This window comes from Camarhynchus parvulus, chromosome 18 (genome assembly GCF_901933205.1).
Source record: "Camarhynchus parvulus chromosome 18, STF_HiC, whole genome shotgun sequence".
NCBI lineage: Eukaryota > Metazoa > Chordata > Aves > Passeriformes > Thraupidae > Camarhynchus > Camarhynchus parvulus.
Window position 1 is genome coordinate 10,857,885 of NC_044588.1, and position 26,387 is coordinate 10,884,271.

General features: G+C 44.1%; 2 protein-coding genes across 4 annotated transcripts in view; one reads left to right on the top strand and one right to left on the bottom strand.

Annotated features, from left to right (window-relative positions):
• Positions 1–26,387, top strand: part of CASKIN2 (CASK interacting protein 2) — a 648,645-nt gene that overhangs the window by 526,585 nt on the left and 95,673 nt on the right. The gene's annotated exons all lie outside the window — the stretch shown is intronic.
• The window catches only part of LLGL2 (LLGL scribble cell polarity complex component 2), a 33,345-nt gene that overhangs the window by 3,133 nt on the left and 3,825 nt on the right, over positions 1–26,387 (bottom strand). Inside the window, exons 1-21 of one of the 3 annotated variants that reach the window (XM_030962089.1) lie at positions 23,228–23,247; positions 22,970–23,077; positions 16,722–16,819; positions 15,639–15,720; positions 14,270–14,385; positions 13,549–13,707; positions 12,665–12,827; positions 12,358–12,490; positions 11,525–11,579; positions 11,190–11,344; positions 7,685–7,902; positions 7,134–7,201; positions 6,015–6,168; positions 5,813–5,917; positions 4,735–5,027; positions 4,330–4,483; positions 3,896–4,046; positions 3,093–3,209; positions 2,474–2,640; positions 1,554–1,818; positions 286–436 (exon numbers count right to left, since the gene is read on the bottom strand). In XM_030962089.1, coding sequence (XP_030817949.1) covers positions 286–436; positions 1,554–1,818; positions 2,474–2,640; positions 3,093–3,209; positions 3,896–4,046; positions 4,330–4,483; positions 4,735–5,027; positions 5,813–5,917; positions 6,015–6,168; positions 7,134–7,201; positions 7,685–7,902; positions 11,190–11,344; positions 11,525–11,579; positions 12,358–12,490; positions 12,665–12,827; positions 13,549–13,707; positions 14,270–14,385; positions 15,639–15,720; positions 16,722–16,819; positions 22,970–23,044 — 2,879 coding nt within the window. In that variant the 5' untranslated portion in view covers positions 23,045–23,077; positions 23,228–23,247. Of the gene's footprint in view, positions 1–285; positions 437–1,553; positions 1,819–2,473; positions 2,641–3,092; positions 3,210–3,895; positions 4,047–4,329; positions 4,484–4,734; positions 5,028–5,812; positions 5,918–6,014; positions 6,169–7,133; positions 7,202–7,684; positions 7,903–11,189; positions 11,345–11,524; positions 11,580–12,357; positions 12,491–12,664; positions 12,828–13,548; positions 13,708–14,269; positions 14,386–15,638; positions 15,741–16,721; positions 16,820–22,969; positions 23,078–23,227; positions 23,248–26,387 lie in introns of those variants that run through there. The other 2 variants (XM_030962088.1, XM_030962091.1) reach the window with 2 other exon arrangements.

Consider the following 26,387-nt stretch of genomic DNA (forward strand, 5'->3'; position numbering starts at 1 on the left):
GGAGAGGAGGAACACTGGATTTCCTTTCACAGAGCAACAGCTCAGCCTCAGCACATGGGAACAAGCAAAGCAAGCCAAGGCTTTCTCTATGTTTGTGACTCCAGCTTAGGGATACCAGTTCCAAAGCTTCCTGCTTTGTCCTACCAAATGTACTCCAAGTAGGAAAACCATCAGGGGGAAGGTTACATTTCCTGATGCCACCCCCTCTGTGGATGTTAACTTCAAAGGGGTTTTCTTTCCTCCCTGCTCAGACACAGTCATGTGCAAGAGTGTTACAGACATCACCTGGATTTCCTTGCAGCATTCTCTGTGCCAGGCTTGTGCACGTGGTTGTTGCTTGTCACTTCTGGCATGTCCACGATGCACCGCGGCTCCACCAACCATTTGGTGGAAAGGGAAAACCTCTCAAACTCCGACGGCGAGATCAGATAGAAACCTGCAGGGGATTGGGAATTGATAAGAGCAATTCTCAGCAAACAGTTCCAGAACCAAAGGGGATCCTAAAAAAAAACAGATCTAGGCATGATCTGTGTTTGGCAGAAAGGGTTTGCTTTTCCTTCTCTCTAAGCAAGGAGGGATCACTGAGGAAGAAATTACCCCAGCTCTCCTCTGGTTAGCCTAGAGACTGTGCAATTTAAGGTTATGCTGAGACATAATTCTGTTGTCCTGTGCTGACAGTTGGGGAAAACAGCACACAAAGATGCAAAAAATGAACTGGAAAGCAGCAATCCATCTTCAGCAACCACAGGATCCCAGTTTTGCAATGTGAGTGCTGAGACACAGGCATTTGAAAAGGCAGGCAGTGAAAGCCATTTTCAGGCTGGAGGCACAGTGGAGCCATTTCCCAGAGCCTGCTGTTTAGAGAGCCATTCACCCACACCAGACAAGAGGAGGGTGGCCAGGTGGAAGTTATCTAAGGGGCATAACCAAGCTGAAAACCACTATTCACTCCTGTATTCATTAACAGTAATGGAATAAACTCACTCCTAACTCATGTGCTGGTACCTGTTGGCAGCTGGTACTGCCCAGAAACACACAATGAACACATTTCTGAAACAGTCTCATATGGAGGGGCTTGATAGCTGGCTTGTAAGCAAAGCAGACTTAATAGAAGAAATAACAATTGATGATTTTTGAGTGTATTTATAGCAAAAAAGAAGATAAGGCTGTTAGCATAGAAACAGATTAGAAAAGATACATGAAAATTTTTGTAAACTAGACACGTGCATGAGTAGATGTATATATGTGCTTTATTAAATTTCTGTAAAGCTTTTGTTAATTATATTGACACAAATTGCTTTGCATTAATAAATATAATAAGTTATTGTGATGTAGTTAAAAACTTAAGATTATGCTTTGTTAAAAGTATGTAAGTTAGAAAACATGCAAAATAAAAACTTTGGTTTTAAACAGAAATCATGTATACATATGTCACATCCAACCTAACAATAACAGCCTCACATGTGTACACAGCCAGCTAAAAACCACGAAGCTGTTTTCCCATTGTCTCAAGCACACAACAAGAGGGAGGATCTGGGAGAAGCCCACCTCACCTTGGCCGTATTTGGTGAAGACGCAGGAGGCAATGCCGCTGACATCCTCCTTGCGGATGCAGGGGTAGCGGATCTGCAGCTTGAGGAAGGGCAGGGAGATGATCTGGATGTCTCCCAGGTTGGTCAGCACTGCCAGGTCGTTCTCACTGTAATCATCAGTCTTGCAGCTGCCAAAGTTGGCAACTGTCACCTTCCGTACCCTGCAGCCCTCCAGGGCTGTCAGCTTGAGCTTCAGTTTGGAGCTGACCTTGGGCAGCGTGAAGACCTGTCACAGAAATGAGACACTGACAGCTCTTCCTGCACAAAGCAGCTCCCCAGGACATCTGCTGCTCCCTCCCTGGATAATGTTTCCATTCACAGGGAATGCACACAGGTGTAACCAGAGGCAATCCCCTGCTCATGGCATGAGAACGAATCAACCACAGGCAGTGTGAAAATGTCTTTCTATTCTGACATCAGTTTTACCCTTCAGGCTATAACCACACTTCTCCCCCATTTTTTCAAAACTCTTCCTTATTTGGCTACAAATTAACACAGAAAGAGAACAGGGTTTGAGTTAGTGTGCAAAACAAGAAACTTTTAAGCTACTTCACAAAAATACCTACAAAATTCCTGCTTCTGCACTAACAACAGAAAAGCTCTTATCCAAAAGCAGAAGCAGCCTTGTCCAAAGAGTAAAATGTAATACAAGCATAAAGTTTCTATATTCAGCATGTGCAGTGCTATCCTGAACATCATTTTGCCAGCACACACCTGATTTATGGACTGTACCAAACTGAAGTGCTGTCCCAGGGCTGTTCTTCAAGTACAGGAGAACAAGCACTCCCAAGAGTTCTCTCTCCACTGAGCAGTGCCCAGTGCTTTAGCAGATTTCATGCACAATTCATAGGCACCTCCCTCCCTCAATAGGTGACACTCACCTTAAATTGCTCTTCAGACACCACCAGCAGCTGGTGGCTGCCTTGCATATCAGGACTCTTGGAAAGGTCATGTGCTACTTCTAGAGGTTCTGGGAGGGGAGTGCTGCGTCCATCCAACACAAGTATCCCCACCACAGGAGCCCTGTGCATCAGCTGAATCTCTTTGGCTAGACAGGTGAGATAAGAAGGAAAAACAAACAGAAAAAACAAACAGGAGTCTAGTCAGAAACATTGTTAGAAACTCCTTCACACCCTCTCAGCACTGGAGACCTACATACTGTGGTTATAGAAATGCTGCCTATAAAGATTTGGTAGTTGAGGAGCATTAGGGCATTCTGACTGGAGTGATGTGTGTTGAACAGAAACCATTGTTACATAAAAACAGGCCCAGCTGTCAGAAAAAGGGACACGTGCAGCAAGGGTTGATGGCAAACTTCAGTGACAGCTGACACAAATTTATATTTGTGAGTAGGAAATGAGGCTGAGGCACATCAAGCAGTGCTGGAGCTCCAGTTCAGCTGCTGCAGTGAGCATTGCTTAGCTCAGACACTGCCACACTTGGTTCCAATCACTGATAAGCAGCACTAACTGAGTGACCCTGCTTTTACAAGGCACTTACCCTGCTCTGCCCTCACAGGCTCATCCATCCTCCTCTCAGCTGGAGGAACACGTAAACAGAAAGCATAGACTGTCCCTCCATTGGTGCCAGCCCACAGGGACGGGCAGTGCCGGGAGCCTGGAGTGACAAAAAAGCCCATGAGCAAGGCACCATCCATGACATAACAGCTTTCCCTGGCTATACAAAACCTCCCTTTGTTTGCACCCTAAATATCTTTATATTAGGGGAGACCTGCCAGGCACAAACTACAAGTTTTTAACATTCTTTTCCCAATACATATCCACCAGCAACCCTTAAAAAGGGCACTGCACCTGAGCAAAGGCAAAAGTACCACCACATGAACCACCATAATTGCTGTTATGTGTCCAGTTTTCACACATGTATATCACAGATGAGCAGAGTAAACTTATGCATGCTATCAGTTTGGGCTCTGATCATAACCAGCCACCACATTCACTAAAATTAAAAGGCTTTGCTGGAGACAGGGGTGAACTTCAAAGGAATGAGAGAAGGAAAAGTTTATACTAGAAAGTCAGATGCCAATACAGCATATTTGAAAATCATACATAAAGACTTGATTCAAAGATGAATGGCCACTTGCCTTGGATTAGCCAGCAGCCCAGAATGGATAAATAACAATTCTACATGACAACATATGCTCTTGTTCTGTATCAGTTTTTCAGCACAGCACAAAGTAGGACACAGGAGGTGCCGAGTTTTCCTGGCAGTAAATCCTAATACACTCCTTGGCAGAAGCAGTAAAAACCCATTTGGAAGAAGAGAGAGATGTTTTTCCTACTCACTGTCTCTCAGGAAGGTATCAGCAAAATACAGGGTTCGCACAAAGCCAGTGAAAGAATCTTCTGCCGAGCGCCCTTCGATCTTGCGCTGGACTGGAGCCAGCTCCATCTCCTGCAACACGTCCTGGTCAAACTTGGCATTTGCTTCTTGCACCTTCACAGGTGAGGAGACACTGTCAGTCAGGGATAGACACAGCAGGGAGAGAGAGGGAGCGTGGCAGCAATAGAAAGGCACACGAGTGAACTTGTCCTCTCAACTGATCTTTTCTAAAAATGTGCCTGTTTTTATCTGATAGAGCAGCATCAGAAATTGCCATCTTTCCCTCATACCAATAGCTATTGATTTGATAGCAGGGCTGAGACCACCTCCTGCTCTGGGCAGTCTCAGCAGGCTCCAAGCTGCAAACAGACAGACCCCAAAAAGGTGAAGCCCTCACCTCAGAAGCATTCCCACCACCTCCTCTCCGCTTCCTACTGGACACACGGCTTCTTCTGATCCGCCGGAACGACTGACGCAGGGACTTCTTCAAGGATTTCACCCGAGACAGGGGACCTTCTAAGGCCAGCTGGTCACTGGGATGCAGTGTGCACCTGGAAGAGGGAGACAGTGGTCACTTTCTACTGGGTGGCAGTCACTCCCAGGAGTCCAACAGGATACACACAAATGTTGGAACATGGTTATATATTCTGGAAGATCTTCAAGGGTGGAGAAAAAAGAAGCAGAGCTTCTTGCTACAGTGACAGCTCTTGAGAAATCACTTTTCACACCTTGCTTTGTTAGTAATTCCAGGTCATCATTAACATAAGGATTACCACAGACCCCCTGGAAAGATAACACTTACTTGACAAAGACCAGTCGCTTCTGCTGATGGTCAAAAAGCCCAAACCCATGACTGGTGCCAAAGGCCACAAGCCTCCACTCTGAGTGCAGGGCCAAAGACGTGACCACAGCTGGTGGCTGACACTGGACAAGGACAAATGGCTGAAAACCAGCTTCAAATCGAACAGGCCCATCTCGAGTTTTGAGCTTCTCGTGACCTTTCCATCGATAGCCCTCTTGGTCCTGCAGGAGATCTGCTTCAGCATGGTCCACCACATGTTCTGCATCCTCGTCATTCAGTTCCATCACCAGCACCTGAAAGGAAAAGAACAACCTTTGCTGCAGCTTTTGCTGTGCAGGTAGATCTCCAAGCTGCAGCCCTTCCCTACAGCTGCCAAACTACAGCACCTCTCAGGGCAGATAAATAACAGCAGAAAATGTCTAAAACCAACTCGAGAAAGCAGAAAATCCCAGAATGGTTTGGGTTGGAAGGCACCTTAAAGATCACCTAGTTCTAACCCCTGCCATGCACAGGGACACCTTTTCTGGTCAGAGCTCCATCCACCCTGACCTTAAACACCTTCAGGGATGGGGCATCCACAACTTCTCCAGGCAACCTGCTACAGTGCCTCACCACCCTCACAGCAAAGAAGTTCTTCCTATCTAATATCTAATCTAAACCTCCTCTTTGCTTGAAGCCACTCCCCCTTATTCTGTCATTCCAGAACCTTTTAAGTAGTCTCTATCCATGCTTCTTGTAGGTTCTGTCAGGTACCAGGGTGAAATTAGGTGACCCCAAATCTTCCCTTCTCCAGTCTGAACAATCCCAATTCTCTCAGCCTTTCTATGCAGCAGAGCTGCTCTATCCCTCTAAAGAACTTGGTGGCCTCCTCTGGACTAACTCCATCTCCATGTCCTCCCTGTGCTGGATGCATTGCTCAAAGTGGGGCCTCACCAGAGCAGGGTTCCATTAATCATTTCCAGAAAACAGATCCATTTACCATGACAGAAATGAGCATTTTGCATTTTATCAGATCTCCAGATTACACTGAAACCTGCAATGAAAACAATGTTTATGTTGATTGTTCATATTCCAGTACCTGTCCTGCTGTACCAGCTACAGCCAAGTATCCACTGTATTTACACAGGTAGATCTTCTGGATCCCAAGTCTTGGATCATCACTGTAAGGATCAAAGGTACCAACCTAGGCAAGAGAACAGAGAGGGGCTGGTCTTTAACTGGGGCAGGAATCAGAGCTCCCCAGGTTTTCAGGAAGCTTCTACCAGCAGCAGCTCTCTCACCTTGCGGAGTGGAGGCCATTCGTCCTCCCCCAGGGTGTTCATGTTGTCATTGGGATCAGCATCTGTCAGGAACACTCTCACTGTGCTCAGCTTATAAAGGAGGTGCAAGCAGACACCAGAGGCATCCCAAAACCTCACTGTGCCATCCTCATGCCTGAGGGGGAGGATACAAGAACACACATCACACAAGAGAACAGCACATGGAAGGTGAAACAGAGGGAAAATACAGAATCAAAAAAAAACAAACCACAAAGAGAAAGTTTTTTGACTTCTTGTGTATTTTTTGGTTTAGGTTGTTGGGTTTCTTTAATTCAGGTGTTCTTGGTGATCTGACACGATTACATTAAGATGTAATGGTGTCAGATCACCATTACATCTTAATGTATTTAAGATTATGCCAAAAAGATATGGAAAAGGCAAAAAGCTTCGCATATAGAAGGAAAAACTCAACCAGGCAAAAATAATGTTACAGCAAGGGAAGGGGAATTTTTTTTTAAAAAATCAAGCTTTAATCTTAGTTCTCCAGGTGAAAATTTGCAACAGTCTCCCAACACAAGGGTAGAAGCTTCTAACATGCTCCATCAAGAATGCAATCTGAGGAACAGCCCCAGAAACTCTCAAAAGTGCTTTGAAAAGAAAATGGCAGATTTTTATGCAATGAGACAATCTCTTGCTAGCTACTTCCAACTCTTAGCTAGATCTGTTCATGCTGATCAAAGCAGACAGGAGTCCAAGCTAACCTCTATTTTAAGATTCAAAGTGTAAGGTAGAGGGGAAAATGCTTCAAAACATGAAAGATTAAGCTTCATTTTAACACTGCTGCCTTTGAACCAGGCTGGATTAGTGCCTGCACTCCTACACACTTTGGGAGTAGGGGCAATGGATAACACATCAAAACTAAAAATCAGCCACTTTCTGGGTTATCTGTGGACATCATGACCTGTTTGCTCAGAAGCAGCAAAATAAATTGGCTTTACAAAGCCAGCAGAGAAGCTGCACTGTAAAGCTGCAGTCTCTGCCCTGAAAGATGAGCAGACCTTAACTCCATAGCAAAATCTCAGTCAGTGGAAAAAGGGGAACTGGAAAGGGCTCCCTGATGGTTCTCAGGTCAGCACCTACCCTGTTAGCAGCAAGTCCCTCTGTGGAGGATCTGGAGCGATGTTGGTGCCACCATCAATCGGCCACGGCTACAAACAGAGTAAGAGAAGAGTGTGACTGCCTAGGCAGTGACAGTGTGGAGAGAACATACAGTCAGCATGAGGGCATGAACTCCAGTGCAAGTAGCAGTGAAACAGTCCACACTGTCAGCTTTTGTTGGGATTAGATGTCCCCATTCTGACACCAACTGTGCCTTTTAGAAGGTGTTCACATTTCCCTGAAAAGCTTCATGGTTTTACATGAGAACTTTGTTACCACCGACAGCTGGGAACACTCAGACCTCCCCTCTGGCTGGTCAAAGCTTGAAAAATATCACATTTTAATTCCCCAGTGTAACTGTACTGCTTTGGGAAAAGGCCTCTCTTGACCCTGTTAAGAGGCAGGACAGTGTCTGCTGGGGCTGAACCCTCTGCAGATCATCAGCAACACAGACCACCCACGCCATGGGCAGTCACACTGACCTGAACACGTGGGAACACAGGGGGACACACGGGGGGACACAGCTGCCATACCATACTGGAGTAGTGAATGTTCTGCCTGCTCCCAGCGCTGATAATCCTCTCCCAGAGCTTGAGAGGGATGTTGGAGACGTGGTGAGAGCAGGTGATGGCTGAGCAGTGCAGGGAGGCCAGGTATGGAGGGTGCACTGCTGGCCAGCCTGCACTTTTCAAGTCTATGACCACGAGCTCTTCTTCTGCCAGCACCACCAGGGCAGAGGGGTCATCAAATTCTGCAGAAACAACATTCATTGAGTCTGACAGAACTGACCAGCCAAGGTCAGTGCAAACAAGCTTCCTGTAAGGCTGCTTTAAAAACTGTAATCGCACACCTCCACATCAACATTTTTATTGGAAAAAACCTTAAATGCTTCTGTGTTAACTGGGCCTATTGAGTATGAATGGATCTAAAGACACTCACAGATTTACTGCAAATGTTTCTTTATATCACTCCTGGGACTGTGACAGTGACTTTTATTAGACTCCGTTGCAGAATATAAAATTTGCTAACAACAATGGCTAAATAACACAATGTTCATACTTACTACTGTAACAGCCAGAATTCCAAGACTTTACCTGCAGCTAATTAACAGCACTGGGTGGAAAGACATGCATACACCCCAGCAGTGACCCATTTAGTGCTGTGTTAGGACCACAGTCCATCCAGGCTAAGCTGCTTAAACATGCTAATGCCTTGGGTTCTGCAGAATGCTTCTCTGCTTGAACTGACAAGTATTTACAATTCAACTCTTTTCATTTTCTCTTCTTATATGTTGTGACACATCCTCTAAAGTTTCTTTTTAAAGATGTGTACATCATCTAATAATTCTTATGTGCATTAGGAACAACTACAAAAGAAATATGTTAATGCAACTTGACTGGTGACATCTGACACAAACAAGAATTATAACTCAGCATACAATGGACAAACCTGAGCGAAAAAAATTTAGTCTACAAGGACATTATTGCAGCAAGGTTGACGAGTCAGCCACAGCAGCAAACTGGTGGGGAAAACCAAAACCACAGACCAGTTGGCAGCAGTGACAATTAACACAGCTACAGAAATCTGAGTGAATATAAAGCTGGATTGGGGTTGATCAACACTGAGCCATTAGCAAACTACCAAAGAGCTTTTCCCCGACCTTCCCTCCTAAACTGTACTTTTACCTCCCTCCTTCACTTGGTTGATTAACCTGGTGTACACTTGCAAGAAGGCACATACCAACACTGTTCACTCAGCAAAATTAAATTCAAGTAGTTAGTACTTGGCATCACTAGTGAGGCACCCCAAGTTTCACCTCTGACTAGGCCCAGCCACAACACATCACTAATTAGTTCAGTTTCATCAGGAAAAAAAATGTTTTCTATTCAATTTTACTTTGCTTTCCTATGTACCATCATTTGCAGTTGCCCACAGGACTTCACAATAAAACTAATAATATCATCCCTGTACTGTAACAGCCCTGCAGTTTACTGTTGCCAACATTAACCAAAAGTGCTCTGTTTTAACAATTTTCTTCTCTGCAAAAACACACATCTGAGCTCATTTCTTGTGGCAAGAATCTATTTTAAGTTGCTGAAGTAGCACACAGAGTAAAATTTGTCATGATTGCCACACACTCACCCACCTAACTAAAATAAAAAAAAAGAAACAGGAAGGGCTGGCCTTTTTAAACACTGTTTCCACAGCATATTCAGGGTAGTGAAAAGTCACCAGCTACGACCATGCTGCAATGCATGAGCTTTGTGCTTATTAAATAAAGTGGCTTTGGTATACAATTAATACCTTGGTATTGCCATTGCAGGGAAGACTGCTTAAGGGCAAACAAGGCAAGCTATGTAGATCCACAAAGCTTAAGCAATCAGCCACAAGGAAGCTTGTCAACCACAGAAACCTCATTTTATTGTAAAAAACTTCCTCATCTGACTGCAACAGTTTCAGTTTCCTGTAGTAGCTCCTGTCGGACCCCACCCGCAGTGGTGTTAACTGGATAATTCAATTATTGGTAAGTAAAAATATAAAGCCTGTTTGTTCAGTTATTTCATCCTAAAGGATTTCTAATCATATCCAGAATCTGAACTCTAAGCAGTCCAACTCTGATGTAAAAAACTCAGATTTCTTTCATTGTTAATACTTTTGTTCCATCACCCAGAATCTCCACTCTGACAATTTCATAGAAAGCAAAAGAGTCTCCTTCCTTAACACCAAAAGGTATTGAACTCGAAGTATGAAACAGTGCCCAGTGCCCCAAGTTTATCAGCACTGTGAGCTTGACGATTTAGACCTGTAGGTTCTGCACACTTGGAAGATGCTTAGAAAGGGCAGTGCTGTGCAGAGAAAATCAGTAACAGACACACACAGGTACTTCTGCTCAGCTACACTTTGATTTCTCTGCTCTCTTTTCAGTGACCTGAGAGAGTCTGTTAAGATCTAGGAAGACAGGCAAGAGGGAATCCAAAAGCTGTTTTTTCTGCCTCTTTTCCCAAGATATTTCTCCCCTGGCTCTGTGCTCTGCTTCCCAGAACAGGCCGGAGGGATCCAACCTGCACTGACAGACCAGGATGTGGAGCTGTGGCTGCCACCACCCTCCTGGCAGGACACAGGACAAATAGGGTTGGAAACCAGTCTAGCAGGCAAATCAGAGACTAGAAAGCCTGAGAAGATCTAGTAACAGAAGATTTACTTACAAGATCCTAAACAATTTGCAGTTTAGTCTGATCCTGCACATTTTTGGAGCTTGAAATAGCATTTTATACTCAGTTACTCCAAGTTAACCAGAAGCAAGAACTACACCAGCATTAAACAAAGAGTTATTGGGGAAAACCCTTTACAGTTTCATGAAAAGGAAGAATGTACAGTTACTGCAGAAGTAAAGGCAAGAAAGCTCTTCAACAGAAGCAAGAATCTGACAAGCTCTACACAATTCCAGGAATGAGAACTATTCAGTTTACATTCGTGTTCACCAGCAGTAAGGAAATTAAGTTCTCCATATACTGACCCTTGGTTCTATGTCACCCTTTGCTGATTTGTTACCCAAAGCTCCAGACACAAATCCAGGTACTAATTAAAAGAAGCAGTGTCTCAGTGGGAGTAAATTCTGGTTTTAATTATTAGCCTCCTTTGAAGTGCTGTTTCCAAACAACAATATTCAGATCCTCATTCCACGACCTGGTTACGTCCAATGTCCAGCTTAAACAGATAGAAGCTTAAGAGATCTTTTCTCATTAACAGAACAGCCTAATTTTTTTGAGGAATGTATGGCATTTGTAACCAGCCCTGTATTAACACCAGTATTTCACATTTCACTTTTAAATGGGAATCTTTCACAGCTGGATTCAATCTTAAGGGTCTCTGCCAAACAAAATCACAGAAATGATTCTGTGATTCTCTACTGAAGTCTCAGAAACTCCCCAAACAACTGACCTCCTTATCACATTTCATATGCTATTTATACCAGGCAGATTGCCACACACGTACACAGCTACCCTAATTCCTCAGTAATGCCCTTCCATCACATACCTGCAGCAGGATCTGAACTGAAGATTATGAAGAAGTCTATCACCCGTGAGGTGAAGTCAAAGGCTGTCTGCTGGCTGCCGTGGATAACAGAGATACTGTGCCGGTCCCCGTAGCTGGCCCGAGGCATTCCTCCTTGGAATATTATGTAAGGAAGCCTTGAGAGAAAGAAAGAGTTAAAGTGGACTGTGCTGAAATAAGGAGCAAGAAAAAATTTAAAGAAATGTCAAAGAAAGTTTGACAACAAGTTCTTACAATGTTACTCTAAAGGGTTCATGTGACACTGCACGCTGCACCCTTCGAATAGGTGAGACTGAAGGGATACACCACAAACTCACCCATTTTTTGTTGTCTGCCAGTAGATCTTGGAGATGGCCTTGCAAGGAAAAGGACCTGAGAAAACAGAGTTATTTGCTACAATTCAAGAAGTGCATCTTTACATCAGAAGCTGCTGTTTCTGCTTCAGCCAGGTCATCTCACCCTCCACCCCAAGGGGAGCCACCTAAATTAGTAGGAGCCAGCACCACCAGACCGAGCCACATCAGACAAGTCTTCTGGGACACACTGACCACAGACCTCCACAGCAAAACACAGCTTAGGCTTGGGGGCAGTTCCAAACCATGCTGCTGATGGCTACCAGGGAGTGGAACTGCTGCTGGAGGAGCTGATTAACTAGAAAGGATTGCTAAAATCACAGCCATTCCTGAAACTAATATAAAGTGATAGAGCTTTAAAAGCTTCTCTGCACTCAAAAGGTGAGGTCATCTCCATTTGATGGTTTCCAGCAAATCAGAAGCTTCATTTAATCACTGCTCAGGTCAACAAAAAATACACTCAGCTCACTATTAATTACACAGGATCCAAGCAACTCCTGCTGAACAAGACACCAGCTAAAACAAAGAGCTGAATCACCAACACCCTTCTTCATAAGGGGCACTAATATTGTCAAGACTTGCTCTCCATGGTCAGGACAGATTTCAACAATGCAAAGGAGTTTCAAATCCAAGAGAAAATCTGGGCTGAAATCCCTTAGTTGAGGCTTACAAGCCATTCAAGAGGCACCTCTGCATTCTGCCATTAAACACTAGGGAGAATTGTGACTTGAATATCCTACACAAGCTCAGAATTAGAGTTTGGACAAATACACAACAGTTAAACCTCACTTACTGACCATAAGGCACAGTGTTCTCCAGAGGCTCTGCCTGCCTGTTGTCACTGGATACTGGCCACTGGCTGTAACTTCCATCATAGTGACAACTAATGAATTTACTGCCATCCCTCTGCCAGTAGAGGTTCTCCAGTTGCTGAAAAGAAAGCCATACAAATGACTGCTCACCAGAGAGCTGTTATCTCCCCAAAACAACCTGTTCTTACTAAAAAAGCAGCTTTGTCAGGCTGTCCCTGCACCTGCTTTGTCTTCAGAGTGCCAGTGAGAGCCCTTCCTGCCCTGCCGAACTGACTCTGGATTGAATCAATACCTGGCTGCCCAGGAAATGGTGTGTTGCTTTGTTATTCTGCAGGTCCCAGAGGACAATCAAGCCCCTGCTGTATCCAATTAGGATCTGTTCAGGGTTCTTAGGATGCTCCCGAAGGGCTTCCACCAGTTCACAGGAGCGCCTGTTGCAGTTATCTTCTGGTATCCTGCAGGAGCAGAAGAGAAAAGAGAAGCTGATTCCAAGTACAGCCTCAAAGGACTGTAATAAAAGGTGCAAGAACGAGAAATTAAGCAACAAAGTTGAAACAGTTGATCCCACAAATCCTTCAAGCAGCAGAAATATCTTATGGGAGACATCACATCAGGCCTACCACATGGACATGCACCTAGTCCTGCTTTCTTCAGGGAAAGGCTGGGGTTTACAATGAATTCCAGGACTGCATCCCAGGACTGTAAAGACAGTTTGAACCACCCACCCTATTCTCTTACAGAATAAAGGTAAGATGGAAATGTCAGTAGGAGAAGTGAAGTAGGACAGTTTTCAGCAGCACTCAGCAGAGTGATAAAAACTCCATTTGAACAAAGCAGCACCAGATGTTCTGCCAGTGGTTGAAAAAAATAAATGTGCAATTACAGCTAAACAAAATATTTTTTTTTCTAAAACTAAACACAAGGGCTAGGGCCCAAGGTTTGCAGATTCACCCCAAGTGAACATGCTCTATCTGCACAGTAACAACACCAGGCTGGACCAGGACAGAAATTGTTACTTAACACACACCAGGACCAAAAGTTACTTTCATGAGAGCCAGGCAGATATGGACAATGCTTAGCACAACAGTGAGGCCCCAGTACATAATCTGGGGTGACATTTTAACAAAGGATGTGTCTGGTAATGGGATTCCACATCTTGTTTGCTCACTCACTCACCGCTGCAGCACGGCCTCGGGGGCGATGGTCCTGTCCTCCAGCACTCGGAACGAGGGCAGCTCCACCACAAAGATGTTGCCACTCTCTGTGCCCAGGTACAGCACTTCCCGTGAGGAATGGGGAAGCACAGCTGTTACCTGGGTGGCACTTGGTGGGGAGCTGGGGATGCAAAGAGACTCTTGTTACTGAATTTGGGAGAGTTAACAACATAACAGGGACATTTATCAGTGTCACTTGTTTTGGAGGCATGATTTTTTTTTAAAAAAAGGAAAACATCAGCTTTAAGACAAATTATGTAAGAAATTTTTAACAAGTGCATGGAGAAAGAACCAGACACCTTTTTTCAGAACCCTCTCTAAGTGTTCCTAAAAATAGCTCACCTAAAACTGGCAAGATCCACTCAAACTAAAACCACAGCAGAATTTCAAAGCCTGACTTAAGGCATGGTTAGATTTACCTAACCTTAAGATTAACAGCTCCTTTACTCACAGCAGTGAATGCACAATATTTTAAAATATGTCACCCTTTGCACTGGTTGAGCACGTTTAAAAGCTGTTCTCCCATGCCCCAGCCAGCTCTTGGTTGGTTTCCATGGATGCCCTTTGAATGGATTCAGAGGAGTGGCAGGCTGTAAGAACTGGACAGGCTCTAGCTTAAACAACAGCAGAATTTTCTGGCTTGCCTATCCCCAGACCAGCTGCAAGCCCCTGCTGTGCCTTACCCAGGTGGCCCTTTGAGGGTGAAGCGATGCTCCTCCCGCAGCTCGGATGTTCCTCCGTGCTGCTTCAGGCTCCAGAGGTGCAAGCTGTTATCATCCAGCAGGGTCACCAGCTGGCACTGCAAAATCACACAACTTTTTTTTCAGAATGCCAGTATTAAATATAACACAGTAAATTTAGCAGTAGATTTGCTGCTGTTCATAATTCCCTGCTAAAACAGGACTGGGGAGCTGGTTCAGTTTTTTATGGCAGTGGACAAACACTGCAGCAATGAGTGGGGGGTGGAGGGAGACAAGAAGTAGCCTAGAGGCTAAAAACCCTGTTACAAAGGCACAGGTTATCACTGAGGGGGATGACAAGGATTTAGGCTCCTGAAGAAGATCAACCTGTGCTGTAAAGCCCAGCCATGCAGCTGCAGGCTGTATCTCACCTCCTCCTGGCTCAGCACAGGTTTGCTGAACACACCCCAGCTTTGGGTGGGGCTGATATACTCTGCTACACCACAGTCCTCACATTCTTCATGTCCAACCTCATTCTGAGGGTTGTGTCAGAATCCTTTTATGAGCCCAGCCCTGCTGGCTGGATGTTCAAATTGAAGCATTTTACCTGCTGCAGCCACACCTGGTGCAACACTCCCCATGGGAGTTTCAGTTTATACCATTAGTTCAGCAAACAGACACCCAAAACCGCCTCAAGAATTAAATCCCTCTCATAAAGAGGCCACTTGTGCTACACTGGGGGCATCAGGGAACAAAGTCTGCAACTAAGACAGCAGTCTGGACAGTCAAGGGAAAGTGGTTAGACAGCCACCAGACATTTGGAAAATTCTGCTTTCCTATTTTTAGAGCGTGGCAATAACTGTTCAGCAATCCCCAGGAGCAAGAGTCAATACCCCCAAACACAAAGGCAACAAACCTAGCAGCAGATGAGGTCAGCAGTGCTGTTCTGAGCTCCTGAAAATAATTAAATCAGCTCAGCAGCAGCTCCTGGTCTGTCTGTTGTGCAAAGGAAAGACTTCTCAGTCCTACTGAAAAAATAGGGGCTGCAAAAGGAAAAGGAAGTTTTTGCTTCTGCAGCAGATTGCCTGAACTATCCTGGCCTTATTACCATTCCCAGGATGTTACTGGAGATAAATGAGTAACAGTTATGAACAATAAAGCTACTCTTTAGTTTAAAGCTTCTCTTCTAGTTTTACTGAGAATCTCCACAGCAACAAGCATTGCTGAGAGCACAAAATACACTGGGATAAACATTCCCAACCAAGCAGCATTTGAATATACTTGGTAATAGGAGCCCAGATCCCTGGAATAAAATCAACACCTGTTTAGGAGAGATCTACATAAGTCACAGAGGTACTGAAAATGCACTTACCTGATCAGGTATAAAGTGAATCTGCATTACAGTGTTGTTTTCTTCATGTAAACCCATGAACTCCACCCCGGGAGCCCCATATCTGATGAGTTTGTTGAGGATCTACAGTATTTAAGGTGACCCACAGCTACAATTAATTGATAAGAAGCTTGCTAGCAAGCAAGACAAAAAGAGATTAGTTTGAAACCATGTTTTATTGTTGGTGAGCTGGCCTGCAAAGAATCAATGCAAATCTACTTTTGATTTTACATGCTTGTAAAATTTGCAGGCTGTGCTCACTGTGGAGAACAGGGAAGTTCACTTCTTCCTTCAGTATATGCAGAAGAGGTGCCTGGACCCTGTTTTTTCTCAGGGATGTTCAGTGGTTTCCCAGACACTACAATCCTGCTTAACTAATTTGTAACCAGGAGACAGATGGCAACTGCCTGCATGTGGAGTCCAGCCTCTGAGCACAAACAACACCAGCAATAAATGATTAAGCTGGCAGAGACAGCACCAACTTTTCCTTTCTGGGCTGGGTGACCCGCCTGTTTTACAGCTCATCCAACTGGTCTCTGCCATGAGAATTATCTCACACACACAAAAATCAGACTGGACGTCATTAGCTACAAAAAATAAATTACCACCTTCAGTGTTTAGGTCTTTAATTCCTGGATGGTCAAAAACTCAGGAAGTAGAAAGCATTTCTGACTTCAGCTTTAACCTTTGAAATAGAATTGCTTTAGGAAAAAAAAAAAAAAAGAAAAGGAACCCTGCCCCAAATATTTAAACAACCCTGGAATTTACAATGTGAAGGATTGCTAAACTTAGGCCAGATCTAGTCTGACCTTCTGCATAGCAAGAGCAGAGTCTTGTTTAATATATCTGCATCAGCTCGGCTCCTGTTGGAGCTGTAGCTCAGCTCTTGGAAAGACAACCCCACACTGATCAGACCAAAATCACTCCAAACCCTGGCAAACTGTTTCAGTGTTCCAGTTACCCTTGCTTGCAAATTCATACTTAATCTAACTTTTGAAGTGTCTTCAAAGCTGCACTAATTCTGCTGAGGTTCGAGAACTCTCACCCAAGGTGTTCAAAGGATACAATTTGATGGCTCCTGATCGTGTCCCAATGGCCATGAGACGGAGAAATGGGCTGTAGCCCAGGGCACTGGGCTGGTGGGGAAATCCATGTTCCACAGTCTGGGGGAGAGAAGGAAAAATCATGATCAGCAGCAGCTTGTTTCATGGGCATTGTTGGGCAGAAATTCAACATGGCATGGCAGTCTGAAATACAGCACTTAATGGCAGCTTTTTCTGCTGAAAAAGGTGTTCAAACCTTTTTGATTTGCTGAACAACAGCCTAATGATGAATGTGTGCCAAGAATCCCTGGCTCCACAGCCAGGATATCCAGAAGTGTAACAGAAATGAAAGAGAAATATTCTGAAAACAGTAGCCTGAGCAGCTCTTGATGTTAAGATTATAAATAACTCTGCATAAGCACAGCTTAGTCAGTCAATACAGCACACTCCATCACTCCACATCAGCTGCACTTCTGTAAACCAACTGCTCAGCACAATTTCAAAGTCTGACACAAATACTGTGCACTGTAAGACCAGCTTTATCTGCCAAATTCCACAGAGGTCAGCCTTCCTGACCTCTTTTTGGTGACTGACATGAAGAAATAGTGCAAAGCAATGCAGAGCTACGAGCGAACATCAGTGCTCATCAAGGAAACTAAACAGATTTCCTATGAGCAGCCAGGAAAACTAATGTAATCCACATCCATTTTCCAGAGGGAACAGGAGGAACACTGGAGTTTAATGAGAGCAGGAGCCTGCTAGGCCACCTCAGAGTAATTCAAAGCCATTTGGGACTAAAAATGTCACTGTCATGGGGAGCAGTACGGCTTGGCCCTGGTGGCTTCCCTAAAGTACAACTTACAACTGCTCCAGGAGGGAGATTTGGAGCATCTGTACACACCACACTGATGCATTTACACACCAGGGAATAACATCCTGCCATACTTACAGGATGCCACCAAGCTGCTTAGAAAATAGCTCACTGATGTTTTCAGAAGTGCTAATGCACGGCTCTTATCCTGGTTTAGGCAAAACCAGTATGCACCAAGACACAGGTAAAGAGGACTGGTGTGCCCACAGATTAATAGGCAAGATTAAGAGGGATGCTTCCTGGAAAACACTGATCCTTAGAGGCTCAACTTCTGGAAAATACCTTCTTCTAAGGCAAGCTGGCCAGCTACAGAATAGGAACTCATTACACTCACTACTGAAAAATAAATAAATAAAAAGCAGAGAACTCTCCATCTACAGCATTTGCACCTCACTCTCATTCTCATTTCCATCATGTCTGAAGCAAAGCTACCACATCACTTAAGTTTTAAGCTTTATTCAGCCTAAAAGTAACACCTGGACTTTATTTCCTGCATAATGATTTCCCAACTTAATCCCCTGCACGAGAATCAAATGGAGCTGGTTTCATTTCCGTGGTCAGGCCATAGCCCGAGGTGCCCCAGCTGCTGCAGAGCACTTTAATGTCCTGCTCAGACACAGCATAGGAGGATCCAGCTGACTCCAAAGTCTGCCAGTTTGCTTTGGTTTTACCCGTTTGATCACAATTCCTAAGCTGCAAGAAAAGACCTCCCTTCTCTAAATACTGGGTATCCCAGCCTGAGGTTCTCTTAAGGGAAGACGAGCCTCTTTAGAAGATGAAACTGAAAATATTGGAGCATTTCCCAATTTTCTGCTTGCCAACTCATTAGGCTGAGCGAAACAGTGATAGTAATTTTTTTACCTTTTATAGGTAGTAAGCCAAGATTAGTACTACAAGCTCCAAGACCTCTGAGTTTACTCCCTTTTTTGATAACTTAATCTCCAGCCTTAGCTCTTCATATTCTAAGAAGGTAATTTAAGTGTTAGGTTTGCATTATTAAAAACAGATTTTGAGAAGTCAATCTTTTTACTGTCACCCTTGATGCTGCTGCTAACCAACCTTTGCATAGCTACATATATAAAACTTCCTACAGAAGGCTATACGAAATTGGGAATTTATCAATGGACTCAGAAGTGAAACAGGGCAGTTTCCTAACCCAGAACAGGCAGAGAGGAATTCCTCTGCACTGTGATAGCTACTGAGGCAACACAGAAAAGCTTCCTAATTGTCAAAGTTGTGGGAGTATAAAGCTATGGCGCAAAATTCTGGGAAGAAGATCCAAGGTAACGTTATCTTAACAATAAATCAGACATCTAAATGAATCAGGTGTAGCACAGGCAATAAACACCATTCCACTCTCACCCAAAACAAAGTGAGGAACTTGTTACGGAGACACCAGTGTAACTCCCCCAGATAGTTTTAGTTTCAACTTGTTCACAGTCACTGCACTGTCATGATATCAGCACAACCAGGTGCAATTTTCAGTGACACATCAATTAGAAACTGTGATTATTCTAAGATTTCATCCAGCCCAAAAGATAAAGCTTTAGCCACAACTCTCAGAAAACCATGACTTATACAATACTGCACTGCCTGTTAGGAAGCTGTCAACATCAGCCTTAATACTGGCCTAATTAGATCCTGGGTTTGATGTCTTAATTTGTAAACACATTAGACAAGTCAATAAAAGCTTTAATTTTCAAGTATGAGACCTATGAACTGCACAACCAAGTGTGTATGATTCAGTAATAATAATAGGAGGGTGATTTTTTTCTCCTCCCGGTTTTCATTCGACCAAAAATTTGAAGCACCCCCCATTCCACAGACAAATTTGCAAAAGGGAAATATCAGTAACAACCACAGTGTGCTACACAACTGCTCGTGGAGAGCAGTAAATGTACTGAAGGTTTCTGGTAGCTCTGAATCTTCAACCAAGATGCCCATAAGATGCAACAAAGATAACTCTCTCTGATGTCATTTGTTTCCACAGCTGGGCAGTAAAGGCTTCAGGGTGGCTTTTGGGCTGCATTTGACACCACCAGGGTCAGGCATTCACATTCACTGTCCCGATTACCCAGATCTCTTCCTTGTACTTATTTGCACCCAGTTGTTAAATCACATCAAGGCAGCTTTGGGCTGCCCTCCCTCGCTCCCCTCATCAGCTTTCATCAGCCAGTCCTTTCACCTGCCCAGCAGGTAAACGCAGCAAGGGGGAGAGAGGGGGGCAGGAGGCAGCAGAGGTTACAATGGAGCCTTTCAGCAGAGCTGAAATAAGAAACCGGAGTGCCCACAATGTGCCCTCCTTCTCAAAAGGGCCTTTGTTTCCATAGGGAAAGGTAGGAGCTTTTTCTTGTCCTCTACAGATTTGTCAGACTCAAGCAGGCCTGGTGTCAGCAGCACTGACAGAAATGCTTCGTGTCAGTCGTATTTACTGCAGGAAAAACGTGGCCAAACTGAACAGTTGTTCCCAGCCCACACTAAAGCTGTGCTGATGAAATTCAGCTCTGTCTTCCTCCTTTCACTTGTCTCTGCTTCTCCTCTCAGATTGTTTTATGACAGAGCAGAGACAAACCCAACCACAGGCAATACAAGCCCTGTCCCTTTGTTAATTCAGCTTTTGAAGAAACAATGAAGCCTGTATGTGCTAACTCCACTTTGCTTAGACACTAATTCAGATTTCAGGTAAGGTCTCCATCACACCCATCAGCAAAGGGGCAGGAAGGCTGAAAACAGGGGAAAAACCATGAAGCCATAAATTAAATGCAATGCTCCCAGTTGGGTAACATTCAGCTGTAAGACAGGCTGGTTCACCTGTGTGTTACCCATCATCTAGTCTGACAATGCCAGCCTGAACATGTTTCTTCTGCAGGGCTTGGACTGAGCCAAAGGCATCCAAATACTACTTCCAAAAGCAGAATAAACTCAAAGAAGTAGACTGCCAAGTCCACATACCTTATCCTTCATTCTATCCACTGAGCTAAAAACAGATTCTTGCAACAGGTACACACAAGTATGGGAAGTTCTTACTCATACAGAGAAACAGATATGCAAAGCTAAGTGACTAGCAGAATTTAGGAAGGTGTTTTTTGAAACAAACACAACTTTGAAGACAGTTTGAAGTGCTAGTCCAGTCATCAATCAGTCCTTCAAAACCATCTGGATCACCCCTTATGCAAAACAGAAATGCAAGAGAGAAGCAGTAAGAAGATCACAGCCTATTTATACCTGACAGAGTAAACAAACAAACAAAAATCCATCACCAACAATTAAATAGACTTTCTAAATCGAAGTCCATTCTAGGTCAGTGTGGTCAAATACATTCCACTACACTAACACTAAATCTGTGAGGCACCATGCATTTGTGTTCAACAACTTCAGTGTAAAATGAGGGCAGGAATCCCCAGCACCTTTCAGGTGCAGACCTTGCCTTTAGTCATGGTCTGCATCACACACTGAAGAGGTGCAAATCCACCGTGCAATTTCTCTGATCAGCAACTTTACAGGCCCACAAAATATTTCCCAAGCAGGTTCTTAACCAGAAGTCTTTCAAAGACCTCAAATAACAAGTGTTTAAAAACCTGCTTACCAGCACTAATGTGCTTGCTCTAATAGCACATTAGACCAGGACAGCCTTGGCACACAAAGCCCTGTGATTCTTGGCTCCTTGAAGCCACAACCTTCAACAGCTCCAAATTAAGGTCTGACTTTCCCAGATTTTCTCAGTCTACCTAGCTGTGAGTAGATGTTTACTGGATCAAAGGGTAGAAGCTTTCAAATGACCCATTATCTCTAGAAATACTGGAATGGGAGACACAAGACTTGGGAAAAAAAATCCCCTCACTTTTATGCAAGAAAAAAGTAGAGTGTAAAAGATTCTGGTATAATGTTCATTCCCTTCTGATTCTTATTAGAAAAGAACAAGTTACTGTGGCTTAAAGGTGCAAATGAATTTTACAAGGCCTTTAATTACCAAGCTGTTAATGAGAGTAAACATTAGGAAGTGTCCAAAGTAGTTGTCTCCCTAGAAACAAGATGTCATATTTACCTTCAGGACTGAATCAAATGGAGTCACAAATCCTGATGTCAGCTTCTAATATATTTGGAAGTTTCCCTCTGCTGCAAAAGCTACCTCTTTCAACCCTGTTTTACATTATCCAAATTAGTGTGTCTCTGGCAGGTAAAGCTTAGCCAAACATTCTCATAAGAGAAAGGCATATTCAAGGAAGAGCCATCCCTAAAATACCAGAGTTTTTCCAAGGTACATATAATTTTAAATGCTTATAAGCAACTCTGACCCATCTCTGGGACATCTTTTCTGAAGCTGACATTGCATTTAGCCAGATGCAAACAACTCAAACCTGGTCTGCATTCACTGACTTTTCTACTGCATCTGCACTAGGATTTCCTGGTGGTAGCAGGCAGAAAACAGACCCGAAGCACTCTTGAGTTCCTTTGTCTCCCCAATGGCAGGGAGGTATGCATGGAATTGGTGTGCTTAGTACCGATTACATTAAATCATTTATCTCAAATATCCTCAGTTCCACTTCAAGTATCCATCTACAGTACAATTACAATGAATCAAGGAGGTTATTTCCTAGGCTGATTTCATTTATCCATTTCACTTTTCAGCAAAATTCCATTTAAACCTTGGAAACACAAAACCTACAAATACGTTTCTGCTCCCCAAAGAAAGTGTAAGTAGCCATTAGCCTAGCCATGATTTAATACTAGGCATTTTCAAAGATAAAAACATTATGCTCCTGGCCAGAGCTCAAAAGAAAAAGTGTTGGATAGATAGCACAGCCATTGCAATTTCTTCTTCACAGAGGGAAGGAAAAAATCTAGAAACAGATTCAGACTAAGATAATAGTAAATTGATTATTAATGGCCATTGTGCTGCCTAGGTGATAGCCCAGCCTTTTAAATGCACATTTAAAAGCAGGGGTACACTTGTAAATCCAAAGGATAATCAGGGACAAAGAACTCTGGCTGCAGCTGCATCACAAGCTGTGGCTCATGTGTATCTTTAGAAAAATGTTTATTTTCCTAACAAGGACTACCTATAACAGAAACAGTCCCAGCACATAGCAGGACAAGTGACAGACCACTCAGAGGACAGAAAAGCTGCTGTGAAGATCTCTTCTTTCAGCAAGTGCCACTCAAGAGCATCAAAATATCCTTCCTTTTAAAAAAGGAGAGAGAATTGAGAACATGCCCAGGACCTTAAAGGAAACTACTCAGGCACATTGGGGGAGAAAAAGGCAGAACTAAAAAGAGAACAAACCAGCACCTCTCCTAAATTTAACTTTTCCACCCACACTCAAGTGGTTTTTCCCTCCTTTTGCAGGATGCAGTGGCTCAGGACAGATTTGCCCTGCAGCCTGAGGAAAGCCCCGTACCTTGTTGAACTGGAAAAGGTCGCGCTTGAGCCTCTCTCGCACTGGATCGTGTCCGGGTCTTAAGAACCTTCTCATCTTCCTCGCTGTAGTATCTTGGCAACAAAAATCCTAACGAAATAGAAAATAAGAGCCCATATAAACAAAAGCAGCCTGAGCAGAAAGCAGCCAGAAGTAGGTTATTTATTTTGGTTTAGCAGGTAACAAATCAGCCAGAGCAGACTGAGACAACATCACTATCGAGTGACTAAAACCTGATACCAGTCTAGCACAGCTCTCTGCTGCAGCACTTCACAATTCTATTTTCACATTGATTAAGCAAACTAGTACAGATAAAACAAGAGGATTCTAAAAAGGGTTTTGCACTTGGCCGTTTAGCAGTCCCTTGAGTTGACGTTATCCAAAGAAAAGGCAAAACTGCAGCATTTGCATAAACATTCAGACAAACCCAACCTAAAGGCCAACTCCCAGGCTCAGGCATTATTGACTAGCATCAGTTTTCACCCCAGGTAACCCTCCAGCTATTGAGCCAAAGAGAGAAAGAATCCCATTTTCAGGTCTCTCCACGGGCACAGCAGAAAGGGCGCTGTGCTGCCTGCAGGGGAGCTGCATTAATTATTAACTTGCTTTTGTAAAATATCAAGCCGAACTCCCTGCTCGAGGTGGGGGTAGGGAAGGGAATTTCGCACCTGCAATTCACTGTGCAGCTGAAGCACAAAGCAGTGTCCCAGCGCCTGGCCTCTCACAGGAGGATCCAAGCAGGACAAATCAGACCTGACCGGCCAGCCAGCAATCACACGGGCAATCCCAGGCTCCAGCTTCCTGCTCTCTACAGCTCAGGAGGCTGTCACATCTCCCCTCTGCACAGGGACTAAGTGACAAGTAAACCTTGCCAATTCAAGAGCAAAGGCTTGAATTCAATCCTGACAACTTACCCTGGTGTTAGTGCTCCTGCCTGCCCTGGCCATCTCTCACAGGCTGCAGTTTACAGACACTCAGTATTTTATTTTAATTTGCTGGATAGGGAGCAATTTGCCAGCTACTCTGTACATGACACACGTGTGCAGTGGGGACCAGAATTTCTGAGGTGCAATGAAGGGTCAGAATGGATATTATACATGGTCAGAAGAGGTTCCTACACACCTACAGCTAGGTGGAGAGCAGGGGGCCAACGTTGCATGAGAAAGAGAAGGACCAGGAGCACCAAAGGAACTGGTATGTGAACAGAGGAGCTTGAACCCTTCAAACAGTGAGGCTGGAGGTGGTGACTGAGGGGACAAGCTTTCACACCTGTAGAGACAGGAACAGCACAGCTGGAAACACGGTGGCTGCTTCTGTGCTCCTGCCAGCAACAGTGGTCTTTGGATAATGACCTAAAGCAGCCACTCCTGAAGAGCTTGAGCTGTTTTTCAGAGTTCCTAGCAAGGCCTTGCACCAGCTGTGAAGGTCCAAAAGAAGGAAATGGTGTGATAAACAGGATGCTCCACAGGCATATTTTGAGAACTCCCTTTAGAAACTCCCTGAGCTTGAACTTGTACCTCTTTGTTGCACTACTGCCCTTTTACCTCTCCTGCTCACACACCGACATCTCCAGCCACCTGGGCAGCACTGCCCTGAGCTCACCAAAGGCCTGCAATGCAGCCCTGGTTCAGAGGACCAGAGGATCACACGAGGATCAATCACTTGAGTCATTTAGTCCATAGAATTACTAGGATCTACGTGACTGGAATATGTCACCTACATGACATTCCAATCACCTAGAATCACTGGTAGTACCAACTACCACAGAAAAACTAGCTCTGAGCAGGGCAGCTACAGCTGTCTGTGTTGGTGGGCCACCAGTACATGCAGGGGTGAAAAATGTGCACAGAAACATATGAGGACCTCAGAAAAGAGAGGAAGAATTAAAGTGTAGTTTACTTGGAAAGTAAATCCTTCTACAATGATTTAGCATCTCAATTGAAATTTCAAAAATAGTGTCAGATTGTAAGACTTCTTTTATTAGATATACCTGAGAGAGGGACATATTTTCACAAAGCTACATTCACTTTAAGTTAGGAAAAGTTAGAGCAGTGACAAGGTGCTGCGCAATGAAAGGACAGCACATCATGCCCATGTATAACACACAACTTGCCCTGAGCCAGACAAGGAAAGGAAAGTGCCAAGGAGACGCACCCTTTCCCACTGTCAATCAATATCCTGGACCTGTTAAACGAGGCAAACCCACAGAGAAACTCTACTAATTACCCTCCCCACTTTAGAACAAAAGACCTCAGCTGTGCCAGCAGAGACAAACTCAGTGTTAGGAGCAAAGAACAGGGGGCTTGTTTTGAGAGAGACACAACTTTACATATTAAAACTTGCTAGAATGTTTTATCCTAAAATATTAATGGCATCCTGAAGCATGCTGTTTGAGCCTGCTTATGCAAGAGCTCCAACATTCACACTCCAGCCCACAACAACTTGTTCAACAGGCTAAGAAGTGTAGTAGCTCTGAACTGAGCAGTAACTCGAAGAACCATCACCCTGAAGGGCTGAGAGGATCAGAGAAGGCAAGCTACAAAAGTCACCTCTCACTGATATCAGAGTTTCTTTCTGACCAAAGAACCTTTGAGTGTCACAGTATGGGAGAGGATGAGAGGACAAGCAAGCAAAGGACAAAGGCAAAGAAGGAATAGCATCCACTGCAGCACAGGTTGTCCAAAAGTTATTATCACAAGTTTACAAGACACTTATCAAAGAGAAGAATTTTGGTTTTAGTACAATAAGCAAGTATCTCCAATTCTAGAAATAGATTCCACAATCTGTATAATCTTATCTTCCAGATGCACATTTACATTTTAGCAGTTTAGTTTCTCTCCCACACACCTTTGGAGTCTTACATAAAACTCCAGCCCCATGTGCTCTGCAGTTGTCTGCCAGTCAGCATTTACAACCATCTGGTAACAGTTGTGGCTACCAGTAGCCAGAGAGGAATTCTCCAGTAGCCTCTGAAGCTATGCCAGGTCTGCATGTATCTAATGTTCTCATTTTCCAGGGAAACAATTCTTTAGGCTTTCAAAGACAAGTCTTTTACCAGAAACTATGTGCAACATTCTCTTCTTTTAAGATGCATTGAGGGCAGCTGTTTAGAGGCAACAATAGCCCAAGGCTGAGCCAACCCAAGTTTTGCTGGTACTCAGGACATGGACACCTGACAGCAGAGCTCAGAGTGCCCTGAACACCAAACTCCTGCTGCTTCCTTACCTGAGTGCTCAGCTAAATACAGTAAAGTCCCCTTTTTCACCTCACTGGATTAGATTCAGACACAAAGCGAAATCTCCTCACTATTCATATGGAAAGGCAATGAAAGCATGAGTGGCAAGACAATCCTGTTTCCAATCAGACGCTAAGGAGCAGTTTAACATCACAACCAGATTTC